The 27,806-nt window shown below is 40.1% G+C and overlaps 1 protein-coding gene across 1 annotated transcript in view; it reads left to right on the forward strand.

Annotated features, from left to right (window-relative positions):
- dysf (dysferlin, limb girdle muscular dystrophy 2B (autosomal recessive)) overlaps positions 1 to 27,806 on the forward strand; it is a gene marked incomplete at its 5' end in the record, with an annotated part of 91,212 nt that overhangs the window by 12,163 nt on the left and 51,243 nt on the right. The window contains 25 exon segments of the mRNA XM_040007057.1: positions 1,735 to 1,767; positions 2,023 to 2,138; positions 2,525 to 2,638; positions 2,734 to 2,911; positions 3,792 to 3,916; positions 4,155 to 4,261; positions 4,640 to 4,835; positions 5,195 to 5,341; positions 5,447 to 5,578; positions 5,671 to 5,837; positions 7,704 to 7,818; positions 7,894 to 7,999; positions 8,080 to 8,222; positions 9,385 to 9,558; positions 10,365 to 10,449; positions 10,555 to 10,632; positions 14,720 to 14,901; positions 15,018 to 15,158; positions 15,298 to 15,327; positions 15,419 to 15,454; positions 16,161 to 16,202; positions 17,704 to 17,805; positions 18,642 to 18,803; positions 22,973 to 23,150; positions 23,249 to 23,322. Coding sequence (XP_039862991.1) covers positions 1,735 to 1,767; positions 2,023 to 2,138; positions 2,525 to 2,638; positions 2,734 to 2,911; positions 3,792 to 3,916; positions 4,155 to 4,261; positions 4,640 to 4,835; positions 5,195 to 5,341; positions 5,447 to 5,578; positions 5,671 to 5,837; positions 7,704 to 7,818; positions 7,894 to 7,999; positions 8,080 to 8,222; positions 9,385 to 9,558; positions 10,365 to 10,449; positions 10,555 to 10,632; positions 14,720 to 14,901; positions 15,018 to 15,158; positions 15,298 to 15,327; positions 15,419 to 15,454; positions 16,161 to 16,202; positions 17,704 to 17,805; positions 18,642 to 18,803; positions 22,973 to 23,150; positions 23,249 to 23,322 — 2,963 coding nt within the window.

The raw sequence follows: 27,806 nt of genomic DNA on the forward strand, positions 1-27,806 counted from the left end.
GAAGGAATGCCTTCAAGTGTGTGCAGCTTTGAAATACACCACTTTAACTGAATGCATCACTTTATAGTTTATGGCTTTGCTAGTGTGTTACTTTTCACCAGGATCTAATAAACGTACTGTCTTTACTGTTGTGGTGACTTCCAAATGTGCACATCTCAGTTAATGTCTTTGTTTTAGCGTTTGAAAACTTGAAGTGTAAAGTTTTGAAACACCGAATGAACCCGTGGTTTGTGAATAAAATGCATGGATGTTTCTTCAGTGGCATGCATGAAGACTAACTCGGTAATGTTTGTGTGGGAAACACTGACACTGCTTGAGTTTTCAGTCTTTGATGCCCCCAGCTGCAAAAAAAGAGAAGGTGCATGAGCTTTGGTCACTGCTTGTGGTAAATGTAATTTCTTCTTTGTCTGGAATACGTGAATAATAATGAGCCATTTTAACCAGACCATGATAAGGAAACACCAGAAAAGTAATAGAACATTCCTGACCAACCGGCCTCAATCAGTCCGACTCCCACCTCTCCCCTCCACTGTCACTCAGCATCGGATCACCCCAGGGCTGCGTTCTCAGCCCCCTACTATACGCCTTGTACACATGTGACTGTACACCAACCCACCCAACAAACGTCATCGTCAAGTATGATGATTACACCACTGTTGGTTGGGCTCATCTCTGAAGGAGATGAGACAGTGTACAGAGCAGAGGCAGAGAACTTGTCCTGCTGGGACTGTATGCTTCTCTGAGCCATGGTCTGAGTAACCTTCATCACTCAGGCAACTCACATACAGACTTTATACTCAGATCAAGTATTTTTGCACTACTTCCAAGCACTTTGCAACATGTTCTCTAAAGTGTTTTATATACATTTCTCTTGTCTTGTATATATCCCCGTATATATTTCTCATCTTTGCTATTAATTCCTGCAGTCTACCATTTATATTTATTATTTAGTGTGGAGCACCCACAATTTCATTGTACATGTACATTGACAATAAAGGGCTATTATGTTCTATTCTATTTTATTCTATTGTATCAGTGCAGTAAGCTGTGTCACTGTGCCAGAAGTATTGCAGTACTCAAGAAAACTCTATGTTGTATTCTATGGTGCTGCAAAAAACATCCTTTTTCATCCACTACATCCCTCATTACACCTGGTTTGAAAAAAAAAAAAAAAAACCCAACAAGTTGGCAAGAGCAAAAATGCTTAATTTTAGGCTTCGAAAGAGGACTTAACGATCCATGGTGGCTGTGTACATCTTTAATAACCACCCATGGTTAAAAGTGATTCACTCACCTTCATGTTTTTCATCAGCTCTTTTCCTCCTTTCTTTATCTTTTGTTGCCAATAACTGTGAGTGATTTCCTGTTTCATGTTGTAAGGCCATCAACCAGATTTCCCTCCAAATCTGACTCACACATAGTGTTGATGCTGCTTCTGGCAGCAAGGGTCTAACTTTATCAGCATTGTTTATGTGGTAAAAATAACAATAATCAGGGACAAAAATATTTAATCTTTCATAGACTTTCTAAAGTTTTTCTAAAAGTATTTTATATTAAGTACCTTTTTCTGCCATTACTCGGTTGCCCACCTTGTTTAAAGTCATGTACTTCAAACAAGCTAAGCTGAAGTGTTTTGCATGTCGTGTTTGGGCTTTGAGTTTGAGTGGCGTTCAAAAGACATCTGTTTCCTCTTTTTCTGTGATTCTGAACCATCCTTCCTCTCTACGCATTCAGATGACTTGACTCCACGGAGCGTCCACTCTGGCAGTACGTCCACCATCCTCTCTGTACTGTAACGCTTTTGTGTGCAAGAGTTGGGCAGTCATTTGCACTGTCTCACTTCACTGTTGTGATGTTCTCTTCTCTAAACTCAAATCTCCTTCAATCATGGTTAAATTTTGGAGAAATCTAGAAAATATCTAATCACTGCAATTGTATTTAATCATACCTGCTTGATTCTAATCATAGTTCTGCATCTTAACCCCTCCATAATAAAACATTATGTCCTTTTTGTCCCCACAGTGGATGACAGTCTTGGTTTCCTGCCAACGTTTGGTCCATGTTTTGTAAACCTATACGGCAGCCCCAGAGAGTTCACCGCCTTCAATGACCCCCACGAGGCTCTTAACTTGGGAAAAGTAACCTATTTATCTTTGTTAATGCGTTCATGATCTCCATGGCTAGTTTCAAGTCCTTTTGAATTCAATATCATGTTCATTTTGTAAACTATGGACCCATTTGGAGCACAAAAAGGAGAATTAGGCAGAGAATTAGCCTGCTTTTGTGCAGGCCCAGTCTGTATCAGATGAGCGCACAGTGTCCTTTGGTTTTAAAATATCAAGATGTTGTTGGATCAGAACATTCAGCTCAAGGCTTCATTAGGAATGGTATCACATGTTTTACAGTATATTCAGGCTGTGGAGGTGTATTTGTTTAAAGGTTATCTATGGTTATCTACACAGACTGGGTTTGTAATGACAAACTGTGACAGTGCCAGCGTCTGTCCCTTTTTTCTGTCCGTCAGGGGGAGGGCGTGGCATACCGAGGCCGGGTTTTACTGGAACTTACCACGAAACTGGTGGACAAGCCGGAGCAAAAAACTGAAGACATACCCTCAGATGATCTTTTGGTGGTGGAGGTGAGAGATTAGGACCTGATTCCAGATAGAAAGATAGATGGATAATTAGACAGATACACTGATCCCTCTTTTCACCGCCCCTCGCCATCATGCAGAAGTTTCTCAGGAAGAGGAAGTTCTCGCTCTTCGTTGCATTTTACTCGGCCACGCTCCTCCAGGACGTCGACGACGCCATCCAGTTTGAAGTCAGCATCGGCAACTACGGCAACAAGTTCGACTACACCTGCCTTCCTCTGGCCTCCACTACTCAGTTTAGCAGGGCAGTGTTTGACGGTGAGTCAGAGGTCAAAGGTCAGGCTGGAACCGGTGTGACATTCAGAAGGATAATATTCAAAATATAACTTTATGTACTAATATAAGAAAATTTAAACATTTTCAAGATCCCGAGGTGTCAAAAAATGGTTGCCACTACAGACACGTACTAAAGCCTGCGGTGATGCACTTGGCACCCCAGTGTAGTTGGCGTATGTTAAAAGTTTTTGCCATCCAGACGAGTGTAGTCAACTTCTCATTTGAAACTTTGTTTTCCTCAGTTTTCACTTGCTGGCTAGGTATAGCCATGAAAAACATCAATGCTAAACATATTACACTTACCCCGTGTGTATAAATATGACGCCTTTGCAATCTTCCATATGAGACAGATTAAGATGCCAATACACACCTTATGTTTATCTGTGAGATACCAACAACTCAGAGTATTTGACACTCTGGGAACTAAAAAGGACTGAAATCATGAGCTGTTGGGTAGTTTATGTCTGCTGTACACCTAAATGTGTGTGCAGAAAAGCAAGAGAAATGTTCAAATGTAACAAAGTGGTACACTTGAGCAGTAAATGAGTGAAAATAATAATAACAATTACGCATAAATAAATGATATACAGCATATGTAGTGAACAAAGAACTATGTTTCAGGTAGTATGTATTAGTTCTCAAATCATAAAGTCAAATATAGTTTACAGAGGATGATTGGTGTTCAATGATCAGTATCAGATTTCGATGGATCTGCAGTTCAGATGATTAAAAATGTGTATTTTTATAACGCAGATTAATTTCATGCAGATTGTGATTTAAAAACTGTGATTTAATTGTTTTTACAGCACTGCCTCTATTCTTACTGCCTATGTAAATGTGTGTGTGTGTGCATATGTTTCAGGTTGCCACTACTACTACCTCCCATGGGGAAATGTTAAGCCGGTGGTTGTTCTCTCTTCTGAGTGGGAGGACATCAAGCCAAGGATCGAGGCTCTCAACATGTTGCTGGCCATCACAGACAGGCTGGTGTGTGCCCGAATGTGTCTTCATCTGTACTTGTTACAACTAAATCGAGTTGAAGCTTTAAATACTTTATTTTTTATGCAAATATTTAAACATGAAAATAATAGTTGTTTTATGTTATTTTTATCTAAAATTACATTTAAAAAAAATCTGTGTTAATAATTTAACTCAAAGCTCCCTGGAGTCGGTTGTTAAATTTGTATGCTGAGCTTTAACTGAGTGAACGGGTTTGTCTGTCCAGGAGGCGAACCTGCAGAGGGTGCAGCTGGCAGTAAAGGCTGGCGGTGATCTGGAGGAGGTGGAGCTCAGAGTGGTGGAGTTGTTGGACCAGCTTATCAGTGACTGCAGGTAAACTCAGTGTTATTTAAACTTATTGTGATCCACTTATGTGATCCAGGGAAGTTTTTTTTTTTATTTGTTAATGTGTCATTAAGACTTTGCTGGAAAAAATAGTTAAATTCCTTTAACGACAGATTTTTGCTGGTTAAATTATAGAGTAATTAAAATGATCTCTATCCAGGGAACTGACTCAGTTTAAGTGATCTCTGGAGCATTAAAAGTACATTAATTATTTTTAGTGACAATAATCTTTGTTCTTTGTTTTAAAAAAAAGATATTTATCAACCAGCACGTGCTGCACACATCATTAGCCCCGTGACTTCTCACTGGTGAACTCTTCATTTCCTGCCATGTTTGCTTCCCGTCTTTTTCGCTCTCTTTTCCCAGTGATGAGCTGCCCTCACTCGATCAGTGGCAGTGTGCAACGCCTCTGGATCGCTCGCTGAGGCACGTTCGTACCCTCCACCTGCAGCAGATCGCCGCGGCAGCGCTGGCTCTCAAACACGGCCCGGAGACTGAGCTCTCCACGATGCTGGAGCAGGCTGAGGACTGGGCCAACAGGCTGAGGACCATGACTGAAGAGGTGCGTTTAAATAAACTGCTACAGTTTGAGTCAGAAGCTCTTGATATCTGGTGGGTGAAAGTGAGCACAGGAAATAAAAATAAATAAATTGAGTCATTTTTAAGCAAACGTCATATAAGTTTTCTCCTTTTCTTGGTCTTCCTATAATGAATTCAAGTATTAATTTTAAATGTTATTCAAGGTGATGAGCTTTGGAAAAAAACAAGCTGACCAACCATTTCCTCTCTGAAAGTTTATCTGGCCTAGAGATGGATGCATAGACACATTCTCCATAAACTATTATTCATTTAAATTATCCTTTAATGAGAAAACCAGTTACCACTAATTTCTCTCTCTCTTCCTTTACGTCAATCTTCCAGCCCCAGAACAGCCTTCCAGACATCGTGATATGGATGTTGCAGGGTGACCGCAGGGTAGCGTACCACCGCATCCCAGCACACACTGTCATCTTCTCCCAGCAGCACTGTGGGAAACACTGCGGTCAGCTGCAGACTGTCTTTCTTAAGGTGCACACTCACAGTCGAGTAACATCAGAGGACATTACACCTCTTACGTTAATCAGCTTCTTGACACAAAGTGTGACTCACCGTTTGTATGTGTTTGCTGTGCAGTGTCCACAGGGCAGTGGAGGAGAAGCCAAACTTCCCGGTCAGTTGAGGGTTAAAGTTTGGTTTGGATTGGCTGCTGATGTCAAACACTTCAATGAATACGCTGAAGGAAAACTGTCTGTCTTTGCCGAGGCGGTAAGAAGTCGACAGAACTAGAATGAAGTCTCATAAAGAAGTCTTTAAATATTAGCAATGATCCCAGCCTGCCTCTTTCTCTCTGTCTGTAGTATGAGAACCAGACACGGCTCGCCCTGGTGGGCAGCTGGGGAACTACAGGTTTAACCTACCCCAAGTATAGCGACATCACCGGGAGAGTTAAATTGCCCAAAGAGAGTTTCAAACCCTCGCCCGGCTGGTCCTGGGCTGGAGACTGGTACATCAGCCCCGAGAGGACGTGAGTCTGTGCCTTTAACCTTTCGCACTCTCATTATTCTGTGATTAACAGTTTAAAACTCTGAGCTTTGTTGTGTGCTGAAGCTGTTGGAAAGAACATGGGAATTTTGTGGCTTTAACTGATTTTTTTTAGAGGCACATTTTTAGGTTTAATTTATCCACTAAGATTAACATATTTGCTCCAGATATCAACAAATGGACAGGCTGGAACCCATCAGTCAGTTTTATACATTAAGATGGAGACACTTATACATGTTAGGAAATATATATATTTAAAACACTTATGGATTTAGTCTGTGGATTTGCTTATTTTCACAGGTGCAGCCCTGAACTTTTCTAGACATTATAATATGTAAACGGACTGAACCAGACTATTTCCTGGTGTATTGCTACATGTGTGAAAGGAAAGCTACGGCAAATATCTTGATGTGATTCTTTCCAAAATTTTCAGAGGCTTTCTTGTGAAATTTATATAATTATCTTGAATTGAAGCAGGGTCAAAAGTATACATACGGACTCAAATATACGTACAGTTGCCTAAATCTTTGATTAAGTTGAGCTAAAGGTTCTGGCTGAAGGTCTTAACCTGACAACTTCAAGGTCTATTAAATCACGGTTAGTGATTGAGTGGCAACTGGTAGTTTCTCTTGTCAGCATAGAAAGGATTTGTTTGACAGCACTTACTGGATTGATTGATACTTGAAACGATAAGAAAGTCCGAGCAACTCGGATCAAATAAGGAGAACTCTAGATTCCACAAGTTTGGAAGGTCTGTTTCCATTTCTTAACAGCTACAGATTAATAGACTGTCATTTCAAACAATTCAACACAAGTTAATCAGATGTATAATGACTTTGCTAAGGTCTGGAAGAAGACCCTAACTGTCACAATCAGATGAAAGGAAATTTGTTAGGATGTTTGGGAACAACCCAGAAACGACCAAGGCTCAAGCCTGCCATGAACTGAAAACTTCTGAAACACCAGCATCTCTGTCCACAGTGAAGTGAACTTTAAAATCAACACTTTCAAGCTCAACCTGAAATTTGCAGCTGCCCACATGGACAAGCTTAAATACCTCAAGGAGAAAGGTTTTATGATGAGACGAGACAAAAATTGAGCTATTTGGCCACAATGATAAGAGGGATATTGGAGGACTAGAACATTGCATCAGTTGTCAAGCATGGTGGTGGTGCATCATGCTCTGTGGCTGTTTTGCTTCCAGTGGTACTGCTACATTGCACAAAGTGGGTGGAATAATGAAGGGAGAGGACTACCTCCAAATTCTTCAACTTCACCTCAAATCAACAGTTTGTTGGTTGAAACGTGAACACAGTTGGGTGTTCCAACAAACCAGTGATCACAAACATGCTTCAAATCTGCGTCTGGAATGGATGAAGCAATCTCATGTTAAGCTTCTGGAATTGCCGTCCCCATAGCCTGACCTCAACCCTACTGAATATTTTTGGAGTGAGCTTAAAAGTTGGGTCCATGTCAGGAAAGCAACCAGTTTAAATGAACTCTACAGTTTCCGCCAAGAAAAGTATCCAAATATTCCACCAGAATTGTGCCAGAAGCTTGTTGACGGCTAACAAAAACATCTGGTTGTGCTAATGAACATTTAACTAAATATTAGAGTGTGTGGGGGGTAAATCTGTATACTTTTGACCATGTGTAGATTAGAGAAATCCAAAATTAGAAGTCCAAAATTACCCCAACATTCATGCCTCTGATGATGGATGTAAGCTTCTGACCACAACTGTAGCTGTTTAGCAGTGAGTTAAATGTGGCAAATGAAAATATTTAAACATGAAGGTCATTTGTAAATGAATGTGTATGTATCTGTTGCTTTGTGCTGTTAATACTTCAGACTCCTGTTTGATGTGGATGCCGGTCACATGACCTTCACAGAGGAAGTGTTTGAAAACCAGATGAGGCTACCAGGTGGCCAGTGGATCGGCATGCAGGAAGGATACACGGATGTGGTATGTATAAGTGCTTATGTAACATATTTTGGCTTCAGTCATCGCAGTAAATCTAAACAAGTGTGTCTTTGTCAGAACGGGGAGAAGGCGGTGCCAAAGGACGAGATTGAGTGTCCACCAGGTTGGGTATGGGAGGAGGTGGAGTGGAGTGAGGATCTCAACAGGGCTGTGGATGATCAAGGTACACACAGGCACACAATAATACCACTTTCAACAATAGAGAGTAAATTAAAACTAATAAGTCCTTTTCTGTGTGTTCAGGCTGGGAGTACGGCATCACCATTCCCCCAGACCGCCGTCCCAAGTCGTGGGTGCCGGCAGAGAAGATGTACCACACCAACCGACGGAGACGATGGATACGGATGAGGCGACGAGACCAGCAGAAGATGGACGCTCTTAGAAAGGTAGCAGAAGAGAAGGAAATGAGTTTGAACAAAATATACTTCATTCACTGTTTTTTCAGACATATTAAATATCGGCGCTTCAACAAAGCCAAAAACAGGACAAATGAGTCTGCAATGAACAAAGCGGTGACACTTTATAACAAGGGCATGATAAATACAGTTTCAATGTGTGTATTTGCATAACTTCGGGTGTTTTCAGGAAAAGAGATGCAAAATATACTGTAAGCAGTTTTAAGTTCAGTGTAATTTTATGGTAACTTTGCAACAAACCCAACACAATTTCTCCGTCTGACATCAGAAATAAACTGCCCATCGGAGCGTGGGCTGTATTATGTTGATGTACATGATGATGTTCTATTATTCACTCTGAGTCGCGGCCATATTCTGAAGCATTACCAGCTAATTTTGAGGTGTTGCATGAATGATTGTCAAATAATCTCATAAATAATACATATTGGTCTCTGGAATTCTTAATCCTATTTCTTCATGCTGCATATTGTAAATTCCTCAAGTGTTTTTTTTTCTTTCTTGTTTTCTAGGAAGAAATTAAGAAGAAATTATGTTGTTTATGGACTTTTCTCACTCTGGGATTATGATACATTCTGTAACACAGAAGATATCCTACTTTACATCCCATTCTTTTTAGGTCACGGATCCGTGTATCCCCATTTCCATCATGTCTGCCCATCCTAAGAAATCCGGTGATGTGAAGAAGGCAACCATGATAATAGTCAGAGGAACATTAAAGTCTTAAAGTTTCCATCAGTTTGATGGCTTATTTTATTCCACACACTGTATGTTTTATTTATTTATTTATTTTTTTGTTTATCTTTTGAGAAGATATCTTTGACCAAAATATCATGTCAGTAAGGATTTGCTGGCCTGATTTGATGTATAAAGGAAAGAGCTGACGAAGACAAGTGAAAAAATGATGTTAGTCAAAAATGTGGATTAATAGTTTTTCCTAAATTGAATTTTAAAATAAAAATGAAATTACAAAATTAAGTCATGAACAGCTGACGTTCCCCATAGTAACCACTAGATGGTGGCCAAGCTCCACAAATGAATTTAGGAAAGTTTGCTTTGAGCGTCTCTTCTGCCCTCATGTTTTTAATTTTGGGGAAAATGAAAAGCTGATTTAAGTTTATGTTCGTGTTCACAGCAGCGTCCAGACGAGGCGGAAAGGGAGGGCTGGGAGTACGCCTCGCTTTTTGGCTGGAGGTTCCACCTCAAGCCCAGGAAGACGGACAGCTTCAGGAGGCGCAGGTGGAGGCGCCGCATGGAGCCGCTGGAGAAGACAGGACCGGCAGCCATTTTTGCCCTTGAGTGTTCTCTGGTGAGGAAGTGCCCCAAATTATGTAGACACCTAAACAATATATAACCCAGGTGTTTTGATTTCACATGTTCAAAACTGCTAATCCTCCTCTGAAAAGTCCTACCCTGAATTTTTGATGGCTGCCTGCAGGCATGTGTTGTTTTCCACCACAGGAACTATCAGGTGATTTTTGGATGGTCTCACCTGTAGGAATTCTTTCAGGATTTTTCTCATAGGAAAAATGAAGTGTCTGGACTAGGTTCTCCTGAAAACATTTGATTGGTTAAACTCTTTAAGGTCAACCACATAAGTGCCATTTTTAAGAAACAAAGACAACGTCACACAGACCAAATGAAGAACAGTAGAAACAGACTGATGAGGCGCAGGCTGAGACCTGAAGTGAGCTAGAAAGAAAAAACAAAGTGGCCATCACCCAGACCTGAAGAGCCAATACAGAATGAATACTCGCACAAGACTGGAGATCCAGGGGTCAAACCTCCAGTCTCCTGATTAGCACATGACCTGCTCCACCTCCTGCTGCAAAATCAAGTTCATCCAAATTCTGAGTAATTTATCCCTTAGTTGGCCTGGCTTTGTGCTTTATCACTGGTATTTGGCGACATACTTGAAGATGGGCTTAAGTGGACAAAATCATCAAAAATGGTACAGATAAAATAAAATAAAAAAGTGATTTGGCCTATCATTATTTGTACAGTAAAAGTAACACAGTCTTTTATTTTGAAGGCCACACAGAAAGAAAGTGCTTGTTGTGCTTGTAAAAGGTTTTGTTTCTGTTCTGCTCCTCTCCTCCGACCTTTCCTCCACAGAGCAGTATAGAGGACAAGAATGAAGACAAGTCAGTTACGACCACGTTTGGAGTCAACAGGCCTACCATTTCCTGTTTCTTTGAGCGTAAGGCAGCTTCCTTTTTCCTCCCTTTCTTTCCCGTCCCTGTTTTTGTGTGTATAATGATGTGTGTACATATCTGTGTCTGTGTGTGCATTTGTATATATGCAGGTGGCACTCGATACCATCTGCGCTGCTATCTGTATCAAGCCAGAGACCTGCTGCCCATGGACAAAGACAGCTTCTCAGGTACTGAAGACAATGTTGTAACTGCTGCATCATCTGGCAGCCAAAGTTGACCCCAAATCATTTTTTCCAGCAGTTTTGATGATTTTACTTTGTTAGACACCTTTAATCTTGCATGTTGTTTTCCCCCTTTATTCCAATCCAGACGCCAAATTACCGTATATTCACTGTTTATTACATAAGATGGATTTTCTTCCGTCCCTCCAGGAAGAAATTAGGGTTGTGGTGATTATCGGAGTGTTATGTTTACATATACAGGAAAAAAGTTAAAGGCAGTAAAAGTGATGGTGCTTTTAAAAACATACAAAGTGCAAAATAATCCCAAACTGCATTATCTGTAGGATGCCTTCATCTTTCTGTGTCTTAGAAATAGATTTTCCTGACTCTGGGTGCATAAACACACAAAGACAGAACATGAGAGCAAAAACTGAGGAGGCCTGCAGCTGCAAATATAACTACAACATGAAGCAAAACCTGGAACAATGAATCTCCATCTGTGAATAGGATCGAAAGATCAAAACACAAGGATAGTTACAACAATGCACAACTAAAGAAAAAAAAAACTAAATTGTGTCCAAGGCCATGACAGGCTCATTGTTGAGGGAGGGTGGATTGTTTCCACTCACTTGCTACTTCATATCAAGTAGCAGCCCGTTTCTGCCACTAAAAAAAACAAAACAACAAGTATCCATAACTCGAAATTTCGAGTTATTTTCTCGAAATTTTTAGTTAATAAGTTGAAATTTCGAGAAAATAACTCGAAATTTCGAGATCCTTTTTTTCTTTTCTTTTTTTTTGTGGCGGAAACGAGCTTCCATACAAAGAGAGCGAATAATAAACTTGCATTTAACATGTCTCTGCTGCCCCCATGTGGCCGAAAACATATGTTCATAAGTTAAAACATCACTATTGACAAGTGTCTTTTCTCGCTTTGTCATTGCTAACAATCCTTTGACTTTTCAAATAAATAAATAAAGTCTTTAAATGCACCGCAGCAGGTGAACCTTACGGGACATGAAGAAAAAGAAGCTTTGATATGAAGCACCGAGTTGTGTATGTGCAGCTGGTGTTACTGCACTGCAGAGGGAAGCAGCGCAGAAAACAGGCGCACAGAATGAGAGAGCAAAGCACACGCACAAAACAACATGTTTTTCTTCCATTCAGAGAGGTCACGGTAACTGCGACTGCTGCGAGCCTGTGTTAATCAGAAACCCACCGCAGACTCACATGTAAAAACAGAGCTCTCAGAGAACAGACGAATGGATGGATGGACAGATGGAGGGGGAGAGCGATGATAGATGGGAGGTTGGTTAAAGACAGGGTTAGAGAGAAAGAAGCTCAGAGAGCATCCTGGCCACAGACTGACATGATGAATCGCTATCACTCTCATTCACTCGGTCTCCTTAGCACGCACACACACACACACAATGTAATGGATGAGAAGAGTTGATGGATGGGCTTCACTTGTGCGTTAATCTGGTGTAACATGGCGTCTGGGCATCCATGATTAAAGACGCTGAGGTCTTTCTTGTTTTCTTTTTCCTTCTGTCTGTTGTCTTTTTCTCTGATTGCCTTTCATCTTTTGTCTGTGTTTCTTTCTGCTTTTCCTGCACATCTGTCTTTTTAAGCTTCTCTTTATAGTTCCCCGTTTGCCCTTTGCCGTCTGCCTCTGTTTGTTTGCTTCTTTCAACCTGCTGAAGCAATGATCTTACCAGAGCAAGAAACTGCTTGCTGACGAAGCAACTAGTGGAGCAATCAGCTGATGAAGTGTTTCTTCTCTTTACATGTTTTGTTTACTTCCTGCTTTGATTTAAGCTTTGTGCTCACAAAAGCCACAAAGAGGCCAGACTATTTTCTCTTAATAGTTTAACTTCTTGAGGTTAAAAAAAAAAAGCCCTGACGATCCCTTAAACTGCGGTTCCTCAAATGACCACTTGAAGCTGTATTCAAACGGGAGTCCATTCCCATGTTCTCATGTTAAAATGACGTAACTCTTTCCCCCGTAGAGACAATATTTGATGACTTTGGAATTTAAGAACTTGTTTGATTAGATTCTTGGTAGCCCAAGTAGGCTGTACAGGCCTCACTAACTTCTAATACACCCATAGCACTTTATAGAAAGTGCTATGCACTGTGCTCACCACTATTTCTATCAAGCTGGCTGTACTTTGTTATTTTTTGCGGTCATTCATGGGCATACTGTACGCAGAAGATGGAGACAAAAGTTAAACATTGCAGGTTTAACTGCCGCGAAGCTCTTTAGTATTTTATTCTGACAGAGTGTCTTTTGTAAGGATCTATGTTCCCTCAAAAAGCAGAAATAAAGTCATGAAGAATGCTTGTGTGGCTTGATTCCACTGATTCCCCCTTCTTGGATTTTTTTCATCATTCTTCCTTTAAACTGTATCTAATCTTGGATCAAAATCTCCACATTTAGAGATAATGCTCTTTTCCTCCTGTCCTCTCCTCCCTCCTTTTCTCTTTCTTTCCATCCTCCCTCCTCTCCTCTTTCTCTTTTCCCAGTCTTCGTTTGCTTATGTCCCTCTGTGGCTCCCACCGGGGTCCTGACTACTGCCGCTTCCCCTCTACACAAACATACACACACACACTCTCACTAAAAACACACAAGCACAGACTTACATAACCCCCCGGGGCTGTTTGTATTGCGGTTTTTATGAGCTAATGGGATGTTGGAAATGGACGGTAATTGAATGGGTCACCATGGGTGGTGTGTCTGTACACTGTGTGTGAGTGTGTGTGTGTCTTAGATATAGGGTTAATTGAGGGCTGGTGGGAAAATGCATCTTAACTTCTGTTTACTCCAATGCTAACGGCTCCACAGAGACTCTTTACCCGGCCTGAAACAACAAACTACTCAGTTTACTGTGTAACTGTACGTAGGCTACATGTGTTTAATTCTGTGTGTGTGTGTGTGTGTGTGTGTGTGTGTGTTTAACATGGAGGAGAGCCGTTTTAACCTGGAATAACAAACTTCCCAGAGCGGCGTTCCCAGCCCTCTGTCTCGAGCTTGGCATTCCCAAGCTGCTGATGTCACTGTGCAGGACGCCAGGACAGTTTGGACATAATCGTGCATAAGTTTGTACTGCTATACTTGCGAGGACCGTCTTTAAAAACTCACTCAGCATCTTCAATAATAACCTTGCTCTCTGCTTTGCAAATTAGGGCGGCAAAAGCTCGTAAGCAGCTTCCAAAACCTTCGCCCAGAAGATGTTGCAACCATTTAATTTTCCTTTTTTTTTTTTTTTTTTCTTCTTTTTTTTTGGGAGTGACCAAAATGAGACCCAGTGTGAAAAACAGAAACTGCCCTTTCTGCTTATACATGTTTGTTCTCTCTGAGAAGTTGCATTATATTTCATTCTTTCTAATTTGCAAGTGACGAATCTTCTCATTAATGCATCACTAAGGGCCAGCTTCTTGAAACTCTTCAGTATCCATCAAGCTAGATGTAACAGTTCACCCACCTCCTAAACCCCACTAGTACGACCTCTGTAGACGATGCAGGGTCTGGAGATGACTCTGTTTCACTGGGCCTGTGGGTTGGATACAATTCACAGGGACTCCTTTAAGGCTCTGGATGTTGAGGGGCTGCCCTGGTTGACACTCCTCTGCAGCATTGGTGAAGTTCTGGGTAGGCCTGTCTGGATTAGCAGATTATAGTGGTGGTGGTGGTAACTTTTTAAAGGAAAAGGACCTGAGGTTATGTTCCAACTCCAGGAGGATAATACTCCTTATCCTCCCTGTGAAGGTCCACAGTGGGAGGAAATGGCTGGAAGAGGGCGCTATGGGCTTCCCTTCTAAAATGGGTATTCTCTTGGACCCAGATAAGTGGATGGATGGATGGATGGATGGAACTGTCGTGCAAAAAATCCTTTTAATAATCCAGTCTAATACATCAATAACATTATATCTTCCATAGGTAAAGGAAACACTATAGGTTGAGTAAACAAGTATTGAGCCATTAAAAAATAAATGACCTCACTCTGCCAAACGTCCAGACCTCGAGTCATATGTACTCTCACCAAGTTTAAACTAGCGAAAAGAAAGGCTCACAGTGTTTTTCTCTCCCCAGACCCCTACGCGATCGTATCCTTCCTCCACCAATCCCAGAAGACGGTGACGGTGCGAAACACTCTCAATCCCACCTGGGACCAGACGCTCATCTTCTATGAAGTGGAGATTTTTGGCGACTCCGAGGTCACGATGGCCAGCCCCCCCAATATTATAGTGGAACTCTACGATCAGGACACATACGTGAGTGTTTAAATCTCATGAAAGCTATTTAGAGGTCTTTGAACATCTGTTTGTTTTTCTATATTGCTAAAACATGGATGTAACATGTATGTCTATGTTGTGTTTTCATTCTTCAGGGAGCTGATGAGTTCATGGGTCGCTGCGTGTGCCAGCCCTCACTGACTCGGTCGCCACGCCTGGCCTGGTTCCCAATTCGCAGAGGGGACAAGAACGCTGGCGAGCTGCTGGCTGCCTTTGAGCTTATACGCAGAGAAAAGGTCAGAGGTCAACTTGACACTTTCACCTACTGGTCTTTTTCCTTCTTGTCATATTCAAAGTTTTTAAAAAGGCATGTGGTTCTGATATGGATGCTTTAGTCTTTGAGGATGAGTCTTGATTTCACTGTTATTCCAACAGCCGTCACTTCACCATATTCCAGGTCAAGAGGTACATTTATCTCCATTTTTTCCCATTCCTTCTTGAATTTTTGTCTTTTCCATTTAACTTTGAAATATAACTCATGTCGTATCACCTACAGGGAGATTTCCTGACTTCCACCCACATCTTAGATGAGGTAAAACCACACCAAGTATTGTACCGTTTTTCTCTAAATTTAAATGTTTGACTGATATGAGACTATCACACAGTCTAGGAGAGTCAAAGAGTAAATATTCATAAAAAAATTTAAATAACTTGTTTTTTTTCCCCATTTTTGATTTTTGTTAGGAAAAGTCTCAAAGTAAGCAAACTGGCTAAATCAGAATAATTTATTATGAAGTCCTTTCTTCAGTTTTTCTTTCTGCTGCTTTCTTCATAAACTGTATGTAAAAGATAGAAGGGGACACAGTGATGTTCTATTTTGAAGCCACAACTTTAACATTTTTTTGTAATTCCCTGATCGAGGATCGGATCAAACGTAACTTGTCGGTCACAAAGCTACTACACCATGAACAATACGGTGCTTTATGACCTATTTTACTGTAATTGGGAGCCATAATTGACAAAAGCATCTTGAAACTGGAGATCATAAAATAAGCAAGTGACATCAAAGGCAAATAAAAATTAACGCTAACTTCTGCAGTTCCTCCAGTAGCCAGATTCATAGAACTTCTGCATTTGTCTTCACTTCAGCTTTATGCGTCTTGTATGCAGTATACAGCTTGTCTTCCAGTTGTATCAAAAACACCCCACATGTTGCAGTATATTTGTGCAGTTATAGCTCTTTTCATTTATCTTTTGTGCTGAATTATTTTCTTTTTTCTTCATTCTGGCTTCTTCAGCTGATGTTTCCAGGATTCCTCTCTGAAAACCTGCAGCAATGGGTACAATATAGAAACACAAAGTCAAATCCATCCATGGTCATCCCATTTGATGTCTCTGTCCATTTACTGCATACGCTGATAATTTTATCTCACGTGCATGTTAAAAGCCATCCCCTTTTTCTAAAACTTGAAATGTTTATTTACTCATTTTTGATCAGCAGTAATCTAACACTGTGTGGTTTTTACACGTGGTTTGTTGTATGTTGTATGCAGATGTGTATGGAAGTCCAAAGACAGCACGCATGCAGACTTTAAATTATTTTTACATTTTTTTATAGGAGCTCAAGAAAGTTTCACTTTCAGAAGATTCCAGATTAAATTTTATCATTAGTGAGTACAGTTAATTATTTTGTGATCACAGAAAGAAAGAGAACATTATATCATAATCAGATAATGTTTCTGGTAATATAATTACACCTTTTTAGGAAAACATACTGAAGCTCAGAAGGAGAAATATTTACCGATGCTGTCTTTGGTCTTCTACAGATTCTTGTAGGTGCAAAAATATTTTTGCCTCTTATGCATTTTAATCGCATCTTAATTTTACATATATTTGGATTATGTGGTTTATAAATTTACAATGTAGGAAATTTAATGTGATGCATAAAATTTCGCTGGGGGTTGGGAAGCGCATCTGTAACCGGAAGGTCGCCGGTTCGATCCCCGGGCTCTCTGTTCTGGTCGTTGTGTCCTTGGGCAAGACACTTTATTATTTTTATTATAAATATTTTTATATTTTTCAGTCAAACTTAAAATTGACAAACACAATGAGTTTCAAATACATTCAACGTGTTTTATATGATTTTAGGATTAACATGCTTGTTGGGTCTTCTACATTACTTTTGTATTCAAAATATTTAATCCAAATAAATGTTAAATTTTCATGCTTTAAAATACATAACAGGCTGCTTGTTGTAAAGTACTATTTTATGCTTTTTAAAGTGTTTTTTTTTAATGTTAAATGTTATTACATTTGTGTGGTATTAACACTCCAAAACAAAATTGATATACTCATCCTAAACATTGTCATTTAACATTCTTCATGTTTGTTTCCATAGAACAATTCACCTGGCAATAAATAGCACGGCAAGCTGTTTAAATCGTTGTGCATTCATGTGCTGCTTGGATGGTCCCAGTTCCCGACCTGGGAAATTCCTCTTCAGAATTTGATGTGTTCTTAAATTTGAATTTGGAAACAGCAAAAACACTACAGAGATTAAAGACTTGTTATCCAGCTAATAAATGTGTTTTCTGCCTAATCTACATTATTGCTCATGGACTGCATTAAACAGTGACCATGTCATATCACCTTCTTGATTAAACGTTAGCCATATAAGTCAATTGATTCAAAGTTTCTTACCTTAAACCAAACCTTTACCAGATTTTTGTGTAATTTCAAGTCACTAAAGTCACCCAGAAAAGGGGATTTTCCTAGTCGGGGAGTCATTTCTCAGATGATTCCATTTGATGACCTGCTACTTTCCTGCATCCATATTCACAGCCGGAGGAGTCAGACCTTCCCTACCCACCGCCTCAGAGAGAGCCAAATGTCTTCATGATTCCTCAGGGAATCAAACCTGTTCTGCAGAGAACCGCCATCGAGGTATCACTAATTATCTGCCTTAACTTTTCTGTTTCATTATCACCACCTTCCTGGGTGCTGAGAAACAGTGAAAATGATCATAGTCTTCTGATCCCTGGTACTGATTCTCTATTGTGTTATGTGTGTCTTAATTATAGATGACTTTAGCTTTATTAGTTCCCTTTAGCCTTCCCTTGCTGTTCCCTCAGGCTTGTCTTTGTGTTGGTCTTGTCTGTCATGGTCCTTAGTTTAGTTGTGTTACGTTGATCTAATATTGCTGTTCTGCTGTGTCTCTCTTCCTGTTTTATTTTGGTACATGTTGAACTCTGTGTCCTGTGTTGGGTTTGACGTCCTGTGTCTTGTTATCCATGATTTGTTTCCACTGTGTCTCCCACCTGTTTACCCCTCGCCTCATTACCATGTGTATAAATTGTCTTGTCTTGTCCTTTGTTGTATTATCCTGTTTCCTATTTCTTGCCGTCCCTGTTTGTAGCGTCACTGTAGTTATTTCTTTAAAGCTCCCAGTGTTTCCCACAAGTTCCTGCTTTTCCTGCTGGATTTTTGGTTTGCCTTAAAGAAAGCTTGGTTTCATTTAATGCTTCTCTATGAGTCTGGATCTGATGTCCTCTTCAGTCATTATATATGATAAAAATCTGTTAAACTGAGAGTTTCTGTTGTTTTTCAGTATTAATATCTTTAAATATCTTTATAATTTAAACTCAAAGAAACTTAAAGGATCTTCATTTTGTTTTTTTTGTTTTTTAATTTTGAATATCTATGAGCAGTTTGATAGATTTAATTATTACAAGTCTAAAAATGACAACACCAACACCACTCTTTCTGTGTCATCCTGACAGATTTTAGCATGGGGCGTCCGGAACCTGAAGAGCTTCCAGCTGGCCAGCGTTACCTCCCCCAGCCTGCAGGTGGAGTGTGGAGGCAGCATGGTCCAGAGCTGTGTCATCCGCAGTGTGAAGAAGAAGCCTAACTTTGACATTAATACGCTTCTCCTTGATGTGGTGAGCTATGCTGTACTAGACTTAAACACACAGAGTAATCAGTGCCCACAGCTTCCATGTTAAGGACAGCTCTGCTGTGGTTTGTGTTACTCATTTATCTTCATCAGTGAAACCACAATAATGGCAGAATAGAGAAATTCCTTCTCTTTTTCCAAGAAAATTATAGGTTTCCTTGTGTGCTGCAGCAGATTTTTAAAAATTTATTTTTAGAAAAGTGAATGTTTCTTCAGATAAGAGTTAATTATCTTCCATGGCTATTAGCATAGGCATTACTAATGTACTATAAATGCAGGGTGGATATGTTTGCCATGGGTATGGTGGAGGGTACAGATGCTTACTGGATGTTCTTAAAGTGGATGTCACTGTAGTACAAGGTCAATAGTAAGCTGAATTTGATGTTTAGTAAATCAGGGATAATACATTTAACAGCGATGTAGTTTTCTTTGGATAAACCAATTCATCATATTTTCCACCACTGAAGAGGCAGACATTTCCACCTTGTTCAGGGATCCTAGAAATAAATAAAATAGGTAGAAGTTTTATATTTGTTAAGACTTTGTGATTGTGTAATGAAGTTATGGTCACATTTGCACATGATTCTGCAAGTAAGTACATAAAAGGGCACAAATTGCTAACCAGCTGACACTGGTAATATCAGGGGTGTCTCACACATAATGCATTATCTGACATGTAGTTCAGTTATGGGTTATCAGGTTTTACTAATAGGGTCATCCCATCTCAAGTGTTAGCTAGTGGTTATTTGGGTGGTGTTAATTAGCCTCTGCACGGCCTTCTTGTTCTCAGTCTTGGCCCCTGGGTACCAAATGGCCAGCACGGTCTCCACTGAGGAGCAATAGAAAGCCGGCAGGGAGAAAGTGCAGCCGCTGCTGCTCTTTCTTTACCAGGGCGTTGGTGTTGTGGGTCCAAGTGAGATCAGCGAAGATGTCGGTGCCCAGATACCTGAAGGTGGAGACAGATTCCACCCGTTCTCCATTTATAATGAGAGGGGAGTGGACCTGTCTGTGCCTCCCAAGTCCATTATGAGTTATTTTGTTTTAAGGAGGTTCAACGTCAGGTTATTTTCTGAGCACCCGCAGGACAAGTTCTCTACCTCTGCCCTATATGCTGTCTATCTATATGCATTTTTTTAAAAATAAAACTTTATTTGGGCAGTTGTTGTAGCTTGAGAGTTATGTTTGGGGTCTTGTATCAGGCTACCAATGTGAAGACTACAAGACTACTCACATGAAATTGGCTTATGACATCTTTTTCATCTCTCTTGTTTCACTAAATTTATTTCCATGTATAAGTGGGAGCCAAAAGTGAGCTAAAATGCCTTGTAAGGCTGAGAGGAATTGCAGAGTTGAATATAGTGGGCTATTATGAAAGAACACAAGTTATAACGGGTTAAAAAAAGGGTTGTATGGTCGCTAAAAAACCCAACTGCATGCACGTCGACACCTGCGTTCCCCTCGCTGTCACTCTGCAAAGAGCGTTTTTTAATTCACTCATTTATTTTAATCAGACCAGCCGCAACCTTCAGAGCAGGGAATCGTACCAGTCGTTACTTATCCTTCGAATGTAACACTGTCCTCTGAGAATATGTTTCCACTGAGTTTACATTGGTGCCATTGAATTCCACCTAAGTGTTTTCTTATGAAAACCTAAACTGAAATATGGAAATATTAAACACATTTTTCCTAACAGCGGCTCCAAACAGGCTAGAGAGTTTAACAATATTAAGGTCTGAAGTTGATCACCTCCGTGTTTTATTATGACAGCTATAACTGGCGTATGGAAATATTCACTTTTTTCCCCCTTAAATGCAGATCCTTGCTTTGGCTCCTGCAGTTTAATGTTAACAAGATTAAGGTCCTGTTTTGACCACCGCACGAGTGTGACAGCCTCAATCGGACTGTGGAAATGTGCACATTTCTTTTCCCCTTAAATTTAGCCCCTGAACCAATTCCAAGCATTTAATGTTAACAATATTAAGGCCTTAAGATGACTGCGTAAGTGTTTTCTTATGCCACGGGAGCACAAGAAAATGTCATGGGCATAGTTTCCTTAAATATTACTCTTTGAAGTGTCTAACCACCTAATGTTAGCTCTCTCAGTTTATTGTGTGAGTTTAGCATCATCAGCCTCACTTAAGCCTTTCTTAAAGCCAGAGAGGTCAAACAGATTACAGTTGCCAGCCCATTGTTTATTTACCTTTGAGTGAGTTTGGATAAATGAGGTTGTGTTGCCATATTGTCTTCAGATGTAGCTGCTGTAAATGTTTTGAGGGTTTCATCATGCAGCTGGTTCTCTGAGATTCTCCTTCTGCAGCTCTCTGTAAAAGTCAGAGGGATTGAGGGAACTCGAGCCAGTTGAATTTTATTTAAGTATATAGCTGTTGCAGAAGCTCTGCCAGCTGCAGCACCTACAGTATCAGCATCAAGCGGGAGAACATGCCTGGCAGGTCAAGTGATGGTCTGCTTGTCTTCTAAAGCCTGCAGACGTACAACCCAATGAAGGTTGCAAACTTAAAGGGGGCAGACGTTCTGGACCAAAAGTCAGATCTTATACAGGAAATCGCAAGAGAGGATTGTATAGATTTCACAAAATATGTTGCTACATGTCATTTAAATCTAAATTGAATCCTCTTTAATAGAAGATCATGATGACTGTATGAAAACAGGAAGATAAAATGCTCAGTGTTGATCAGATTTGTGGTTGTTTTGTAACTTTCTAATTGTTTTATTGGGCTGTGGCAGATATAAGTTGTTCCTTCTGCTCTAGTTAAGTGAGCTGTGAGTAATTCTGGAAAGGTTTGATTAGATTTTTTCCATAAATTCACATGAATAAGGTCCATTCTTGGTTTTTGTTTTTTCTTTGCGGTTATTTGTTTGTTTGTTTGTTTAAAGAGAATGGGCTTCATACGCTGATATGTGCATAGAACAAAATAAAAGCACATGGAACGTGATGTTCCTACCACTGTGCAGCCATAAAAGACGACAACAGTAAAATAACAGGAGAAACACTACTGAGGAGGAAGTCTGAAAAAAAGCACAGCTTCCCAAAGTGTTTGCACAGGAGTACCTTTAGTTTAAAATAAATACATAATTATAATAATAAATAAGAAAGACTTAGGATGAAATATCATTTCATTTCATTGTTTTATTTTACAGAGCAAACTGTAGTCCTACAACGCAGTAACAGCCTTCATTTTGGACCTTCAGGGTCTTCATTCCCAGAAGTTCACAACAGTCTGTTTTTGCAAAACACTGGTGTGAAAATCTCTAGTGTGCGATTAAGATTAATGGAGCCATATATAATGCAAGGAAGTGACACTTACATGACAGAACAAAATGGCATATACTGAAAAGGACAGAGTTTACCGCAACTTGTGTGTGTGTGTGTGTTTTTTTTTTTTTTTTTTTTTTTTTGTGTCACTTTACTTGCAAACCTTATATTAAAATCCTCAACTTATATGTTAACTCAAAGTCCCGAAAAGTTGATTCTTTTCATCTGGATGTCGTATTTTTAGTGGGAGAAATGTTTCATTACTGTCAGTGACAACTGATCAATGGCCATCAGTACCATTCGCAGAGTTGGGGAATGGCTGCAATCACAGAATTGTAAGATTGTCAATGATCAGTGGTCATGACAATTTGCATATTAATCCAATGATCAAGAAACTGACCTCCCATCCTACTGTTCAATCAGTGGGCTAATTTCAGCGTTGTGCAAAGGTACTGTTGAAAGGTTTTGGGGGAACCTGCAGTCAGCTGAGACTAAAGAAGTCACTTGATTATGAGTGACAAAATGTTTCTCCAACTGAAAACGCTACGTCCAGATGAACAGAATCAACTTTTGGGGGATTTCCTTACCTGGATGATTGAGCATGCGTCAAGACACTTTAACTCAAAGTGTTGTATGTACCCTGATTTCCATCACAAAGATGGTATCTGCACCTCTGCAGATTCAGCTATTTCTTCCCTTACGTCTGAAAAGGTCCATTTAAGCCTTGATTGGTCATGCCTTGGTGACCAATCAGTTTTAGGCAATCAGCAGCCACAGCCAGTCAACATCACGCAGGCAGGTGGCATAACCAATTAGAAATAGACGTTAAGCAGCCAGACGCTTAAGTCTCTGTGTTTTCATCTTCCTCCATCTCACCACAGAGACTTCCCCAAGAGGAGCTCTACATGCCGCCAATTGTCATCAAAGTCATTGACAATCGTCAGTTTGGGAGGAAGCCGGTGGTTGGGCAGTGCACCATCCGCTCGCTGGAGGAGTACCGCTACAACCAAGAAGATGAGCAAGCTGTGGAGTTGGAGGGAGAGGAGGAAGGATGGAGACGTAAGGCACACAGCAGTGGAAAAAAATAGAGCAAAAATGATTAACACTGATGATAAATGTTAAGTGTCTTCTTTTCCTGTGTGTGTTGGCACGTGTAGGTGAGACGCCCCATTTAATTTCTGGGGAGGTTTTTATTGACATCGATGATGAGCAGCCGCTTGTGTCTGACCAGGTAAAAGAGCTTTTTGTATCAGCTAGTTGCCTAAACCTGCTCTGTGTACACAACACTGTACATTTATTGGCTAATTACTCTGTAGGTAATTACTGGTAATTAGTACTTTAAATAATTGCCACAAAACTGCCTTTAAAGCATCAAAAACACTTTTGTGTTCATCTCTAAATTTCCTCTCACTAACTTAAGGATTCTCTGGCTGGGCTGTGACTTTCACCTTCCTGTTGAAATCCAAAATCTTTAACAAAAGAAAAGGAAAAAAAGAGCCTAGCCAACAATATCACTCGAATGCAGATAAAATTGTTTATTTAGTAAAGGCTATTTTTCACATTGAGTTAAAACTGCCAAGGATAGTGGTGAGGAGGGAACCTATATACAGGACACAGCCCTATTAGGCTCATAGCAACAGGTCCCACTGTCTTACCCTTTCATTTTTTTTCTCTTTCTTCTTTCACCAGATGACTGGTCAAAGATTTTTGACATCCCAGTTTGAAGAACACATAAAGTCAATTACTAACAAAATGTAGTCTTTTTAAAGCATTTTTTAATATCCCCTCTTACCCCCCTCCTGGTCCACAGTCGTAAGTGGTTTCATTGTGTGTATTAGTGAATAGAAGATTGTATAGAATTAGACCGCGACATAATTTGGCTTTATTGGTTTGGCAGACCGCACGAGGTTCCGTTGAAGGGAGCAAACATAAATAATGCAGCGCTATAAATGCTAAACACACACTCGCAGACCGCAGCTATCGTTGTGTAATCATGTTTGAGGACTGAAGGGAGCTGGAAAGTTTCAGGAGGAATGCATTGTCATCAAACTGTGGTCCCCCCAAAAACTGCAAAAACGCAAAGTCATTATTATGTTTAAGATGTTTTTGTTGTTGTTACATTTTCTAAAAATAGTGTTAGGAGGAGAAGAGTTACCAGTAGGCCCAACAATAAGTAAATACATGTAATAAGTGCTTTGCTGGGCTATTGATTATTAAGATTATTATTAATAATAATAATAACTACTAATGGTACAAGAACATGTCTGGAAATGCTTCTGAACCAAACTGTAGTTTATGTCAAAGGTGTTTTTTTTTATATTTGCAGCATGCATAACCACACAGCCAATATAAACTTTCCATTTTCAAGGTTCACCAGTAGAGTTTTGGTCTCTGATGTGATGGGTTTTTTATTCAGAGTCAGAACCAATTTGATTTGGATGACAAAATCAAAATCTAACTTGGGAGTTACTCAGATCCCAAGTTACTCGGAGAGGAACTTTGTATTAGTATCTTGCCCAATGATATTTGGCATGACGGGGACTGAACCAGCAACCTTCCAGTTAGTAGATGACCTGCTCTACCACCAGAGCTACAGCTACCCCACATGTAAACAAAAATTGAATTCAGTTGAATTTAATGACTTGAAGCAATGGATGAGGTCTAGCAGACACTGATTGGCTCCAGGTGCCTGCATTGGCACATTTGTCACTCACACAGGGAGCGATTCACTTGTCATGTATCTCTTCGAAGTTGACCATTGATCGCCAGTGGACATTTCGGACTCCAGTTTCCTAGGTAATCCGCTAATGTATTCACTACCAGGTCATAGGTTTATCTGTGGTATCTGGCACTCTTATTGACAATCACTTCAGTTGGTTGCCTCAAAGTTGAGGAAAGTGTATTTCAGGACCCGCTTACTTTGTGTCACCTGTAGCTTGAAGTCAACAAGTGTCATTTCTGCGGTGTCTGGTCGCCATGGCACTGTACTGGTTTCTGTGAAGACATAGCTTTATAGTCTATTGAAGCAAACACTATTTTCTTGCCCCACAAATATGTTTTTTATTTTAACAGTTTAACATAAGACCCTGTTGGGGACTGACAAACTTGTGAAGTCAGCCCTATGTGTCCATTAGAAGAACTGCACTTTTTGGCACTCGTGTTTTGGCTTCATTTTAAAGCCCTGGGTTGTTGTCACTTGGACCAACACACTGGTTGAGCATGTTTGTGGGCACTTTTTAGTGGCATTAAAGGAGTTCTAAAAAGTCTCAACATTTAACTCTGTTTAAACTTAACCATACTTTTACAATGGCATTGTGTCATCAAAAATGGCCAATGTATCTATTTTTCAGCACTTTTAACAGTTTATGGCATATTTCTGCCTCTATGATGATTGTATGTTAGGTCAGAGGGTAGGGACAAACAGCCTACATGATCATTAAGGTTAGAAGTCTTGCTCTTACCTTTGGAGATGGTAAAGGTACTGGCACCCTTGTCTACAATCTTTATGCTAAAATACCCATCTGGCAGCCATGATAAGAAAGTAAACACTCATCAAAATATGAAAATATTCCTTTAACATAACTAAAAGAATAGACGAGTTGTCTCTGCTGGTTGGTATTTGCTCTGAACTGTAATTATGCAAAACCAATGGTTGCCTGTTCAGAAATCACTAAAGACAGTGTGGCAGGCCTTGGAAAATGTTCTGCAGTAATGTTTAAGTGTGCAGGATTTGAAGTTAATGGGCTACAACATGGAAAACCACTGGATTGGCCCCTTTGAGAATACTGAAGTAACTTTTGAAGACAGTGAATCTGCAGAGGACTTGTGAGTTTTCTGGAAAGAATTCCAAGCTCGTGATTTCTGTCAGCCTCCTCTGTGAGAGTAAAACAATTCAAGACTTCTGTTTTGGAGCCCTGCACCTTCTTGCTGATGTCTATCACTTCTTCTTTTCTTCTCCTCAGTTTCCCCTCTCTGCTGTCATCAGCTGTCATTCATTTTCTTTGCTTTTCAAAACCCTCGGTCTTCCTCCTTTGCTTCTGTCTATTGTTCTCCCTCTTCTCTTTCCTCTGCACAATAAAACGATTATTTGCTTCTTTTCATTCTTTACATTCAGCTTTTCTCCACACTACTTTTATATCACTTCCTGCCACTTTCCTTCTTTGTAAAATATCCAGTGCTGAAAAATGGATGCTTAATTGCCAAAAACTGCAGTTCCTCAAGTAGCCACTTTGGACTTCCTCGAGAAGTGAACTACCCCTCATGGACTCCCAGGGTAAAATGACCAACTTAATAGGAGAAATGCCCAGTCATATGAAAAAGAATGATTTTATAGGACTCTATGAAGTCCATAAAGTCTGTACTACCTACACCCTTACTGCTTCCATATGATTTAAAAGGACAAATTACAGACAGATGCTGCTTCTCAAATGCAATTGGTTGATTTGCAAGGGTTGCCAAGACAAAGCCTCTTCCCTCTAAAAAACAAACAAACAAAAAACAACTATTGACATATGGCCTTGCTTTGCCAATTTGCTTCTTGGAACATTGTGTAAAGACATGGCAAAAGTGGTGTCCATAATCCACGGCACCACATCTCAAAAGAAAACTAAATTTCAGGCACAGCAGTGGAGGCCTGAGCATTGTGGCTTGCTTTGTAGGCACAGGACCTGGGCACCATGTATTGACTGTGTCGACCATGAACTTCTCTATATACCAAAGTATTCTAGACTCGAATGTGGGGCCATCTGTCCGACAGATAAAACTTGTGCCAAACTGGGGCTTAAAGTTAGGAACACCGCCAGTTTGACTGGTAGATGTGCCAACACAGCTGACTAATAGCACTCACTGAACTTGATAACTTAATTGCGTTTGTGCTGTTGCTGCCTTTTAGCATAATGACCATTGGCCCACAAGGTAGTAGCTGATGTCTCAGTGGCCTTTTACCTTCTTTTAGATGCACTCTCTAAATCTGTTTTTTGTTGCCGTCTAACTAACTTCTTCCTTTTATTTATCAGTTGTTGTTCCTTCTTTTCTGCTCAGTTTCCTGGCTCTTTTTAGCTTTTACCAAATTATGTTTTTCTTCTGCCTTCCTTCCTTGCTTCTTTTCCTTGTTACATAAAATTTACTTAACTCTATTCCCTTTTCCCAGTAAAACCTCCTTTGCTCCATCTCTTCTTCTGTCCTTATTTTCACTCATTATATATCCTTCCATTCCTTACATCCCTCTGCCCTTTCCCTTCTAATTTCCTTCCTACTTTACTATCTCTATTTATCGCCATTCTTGTTATCTTCACTTTAGCCATACTTTCTTTTGCGCAGTTTTCATCTATTCAGTAATCCTTTCATCTCTCCATTTTATTGTTCTCCATCTTTGTTTTTCAAGCTTGCTTCACCTCTGTTTTTTATTTTCCCTCTCCAGTCAACCCAGTTTTTCTCACACTCTCTCTCTCCATCCGTCTTTTGCCTTCCCCTCTTTACCCTTTTAATTCATTTTCTCATTCCTTCTTCCCTTCTCTATCGATCAAGCTGGCAGCTGTTTTAATGTGGCAGCTCATTAGGGGGAATCCTCATGTTATCCTCCTCCGTTTCCTCTCTCTCGCTTCATTGTTGTGGTTCATCAGCCAATCATCCCCTCACTGATCCTTTCATCATCTTGAAATGCCTGCTGGAATTTTTCCCTTTTTTAATTTCTCTGTGCAGCCCTCCTTGGTATCC

The sequence above is a fragment of the Simochromis diagramma genome, unplaced genomic scaffold, assembly GCF_900408965.1.
Source record: "Simochromis diagramma unplaced genomic scaffold, fSimDia1.1 OVJJ01000531.1, whole genome shotgun sequence".
Classification (NCBI taxonomy): Eukaryota; Metazoa; Chordata; class Actinopteri; order Cichliformes; family Cichlidae; genus Simochromis; species Simochromis diagramma.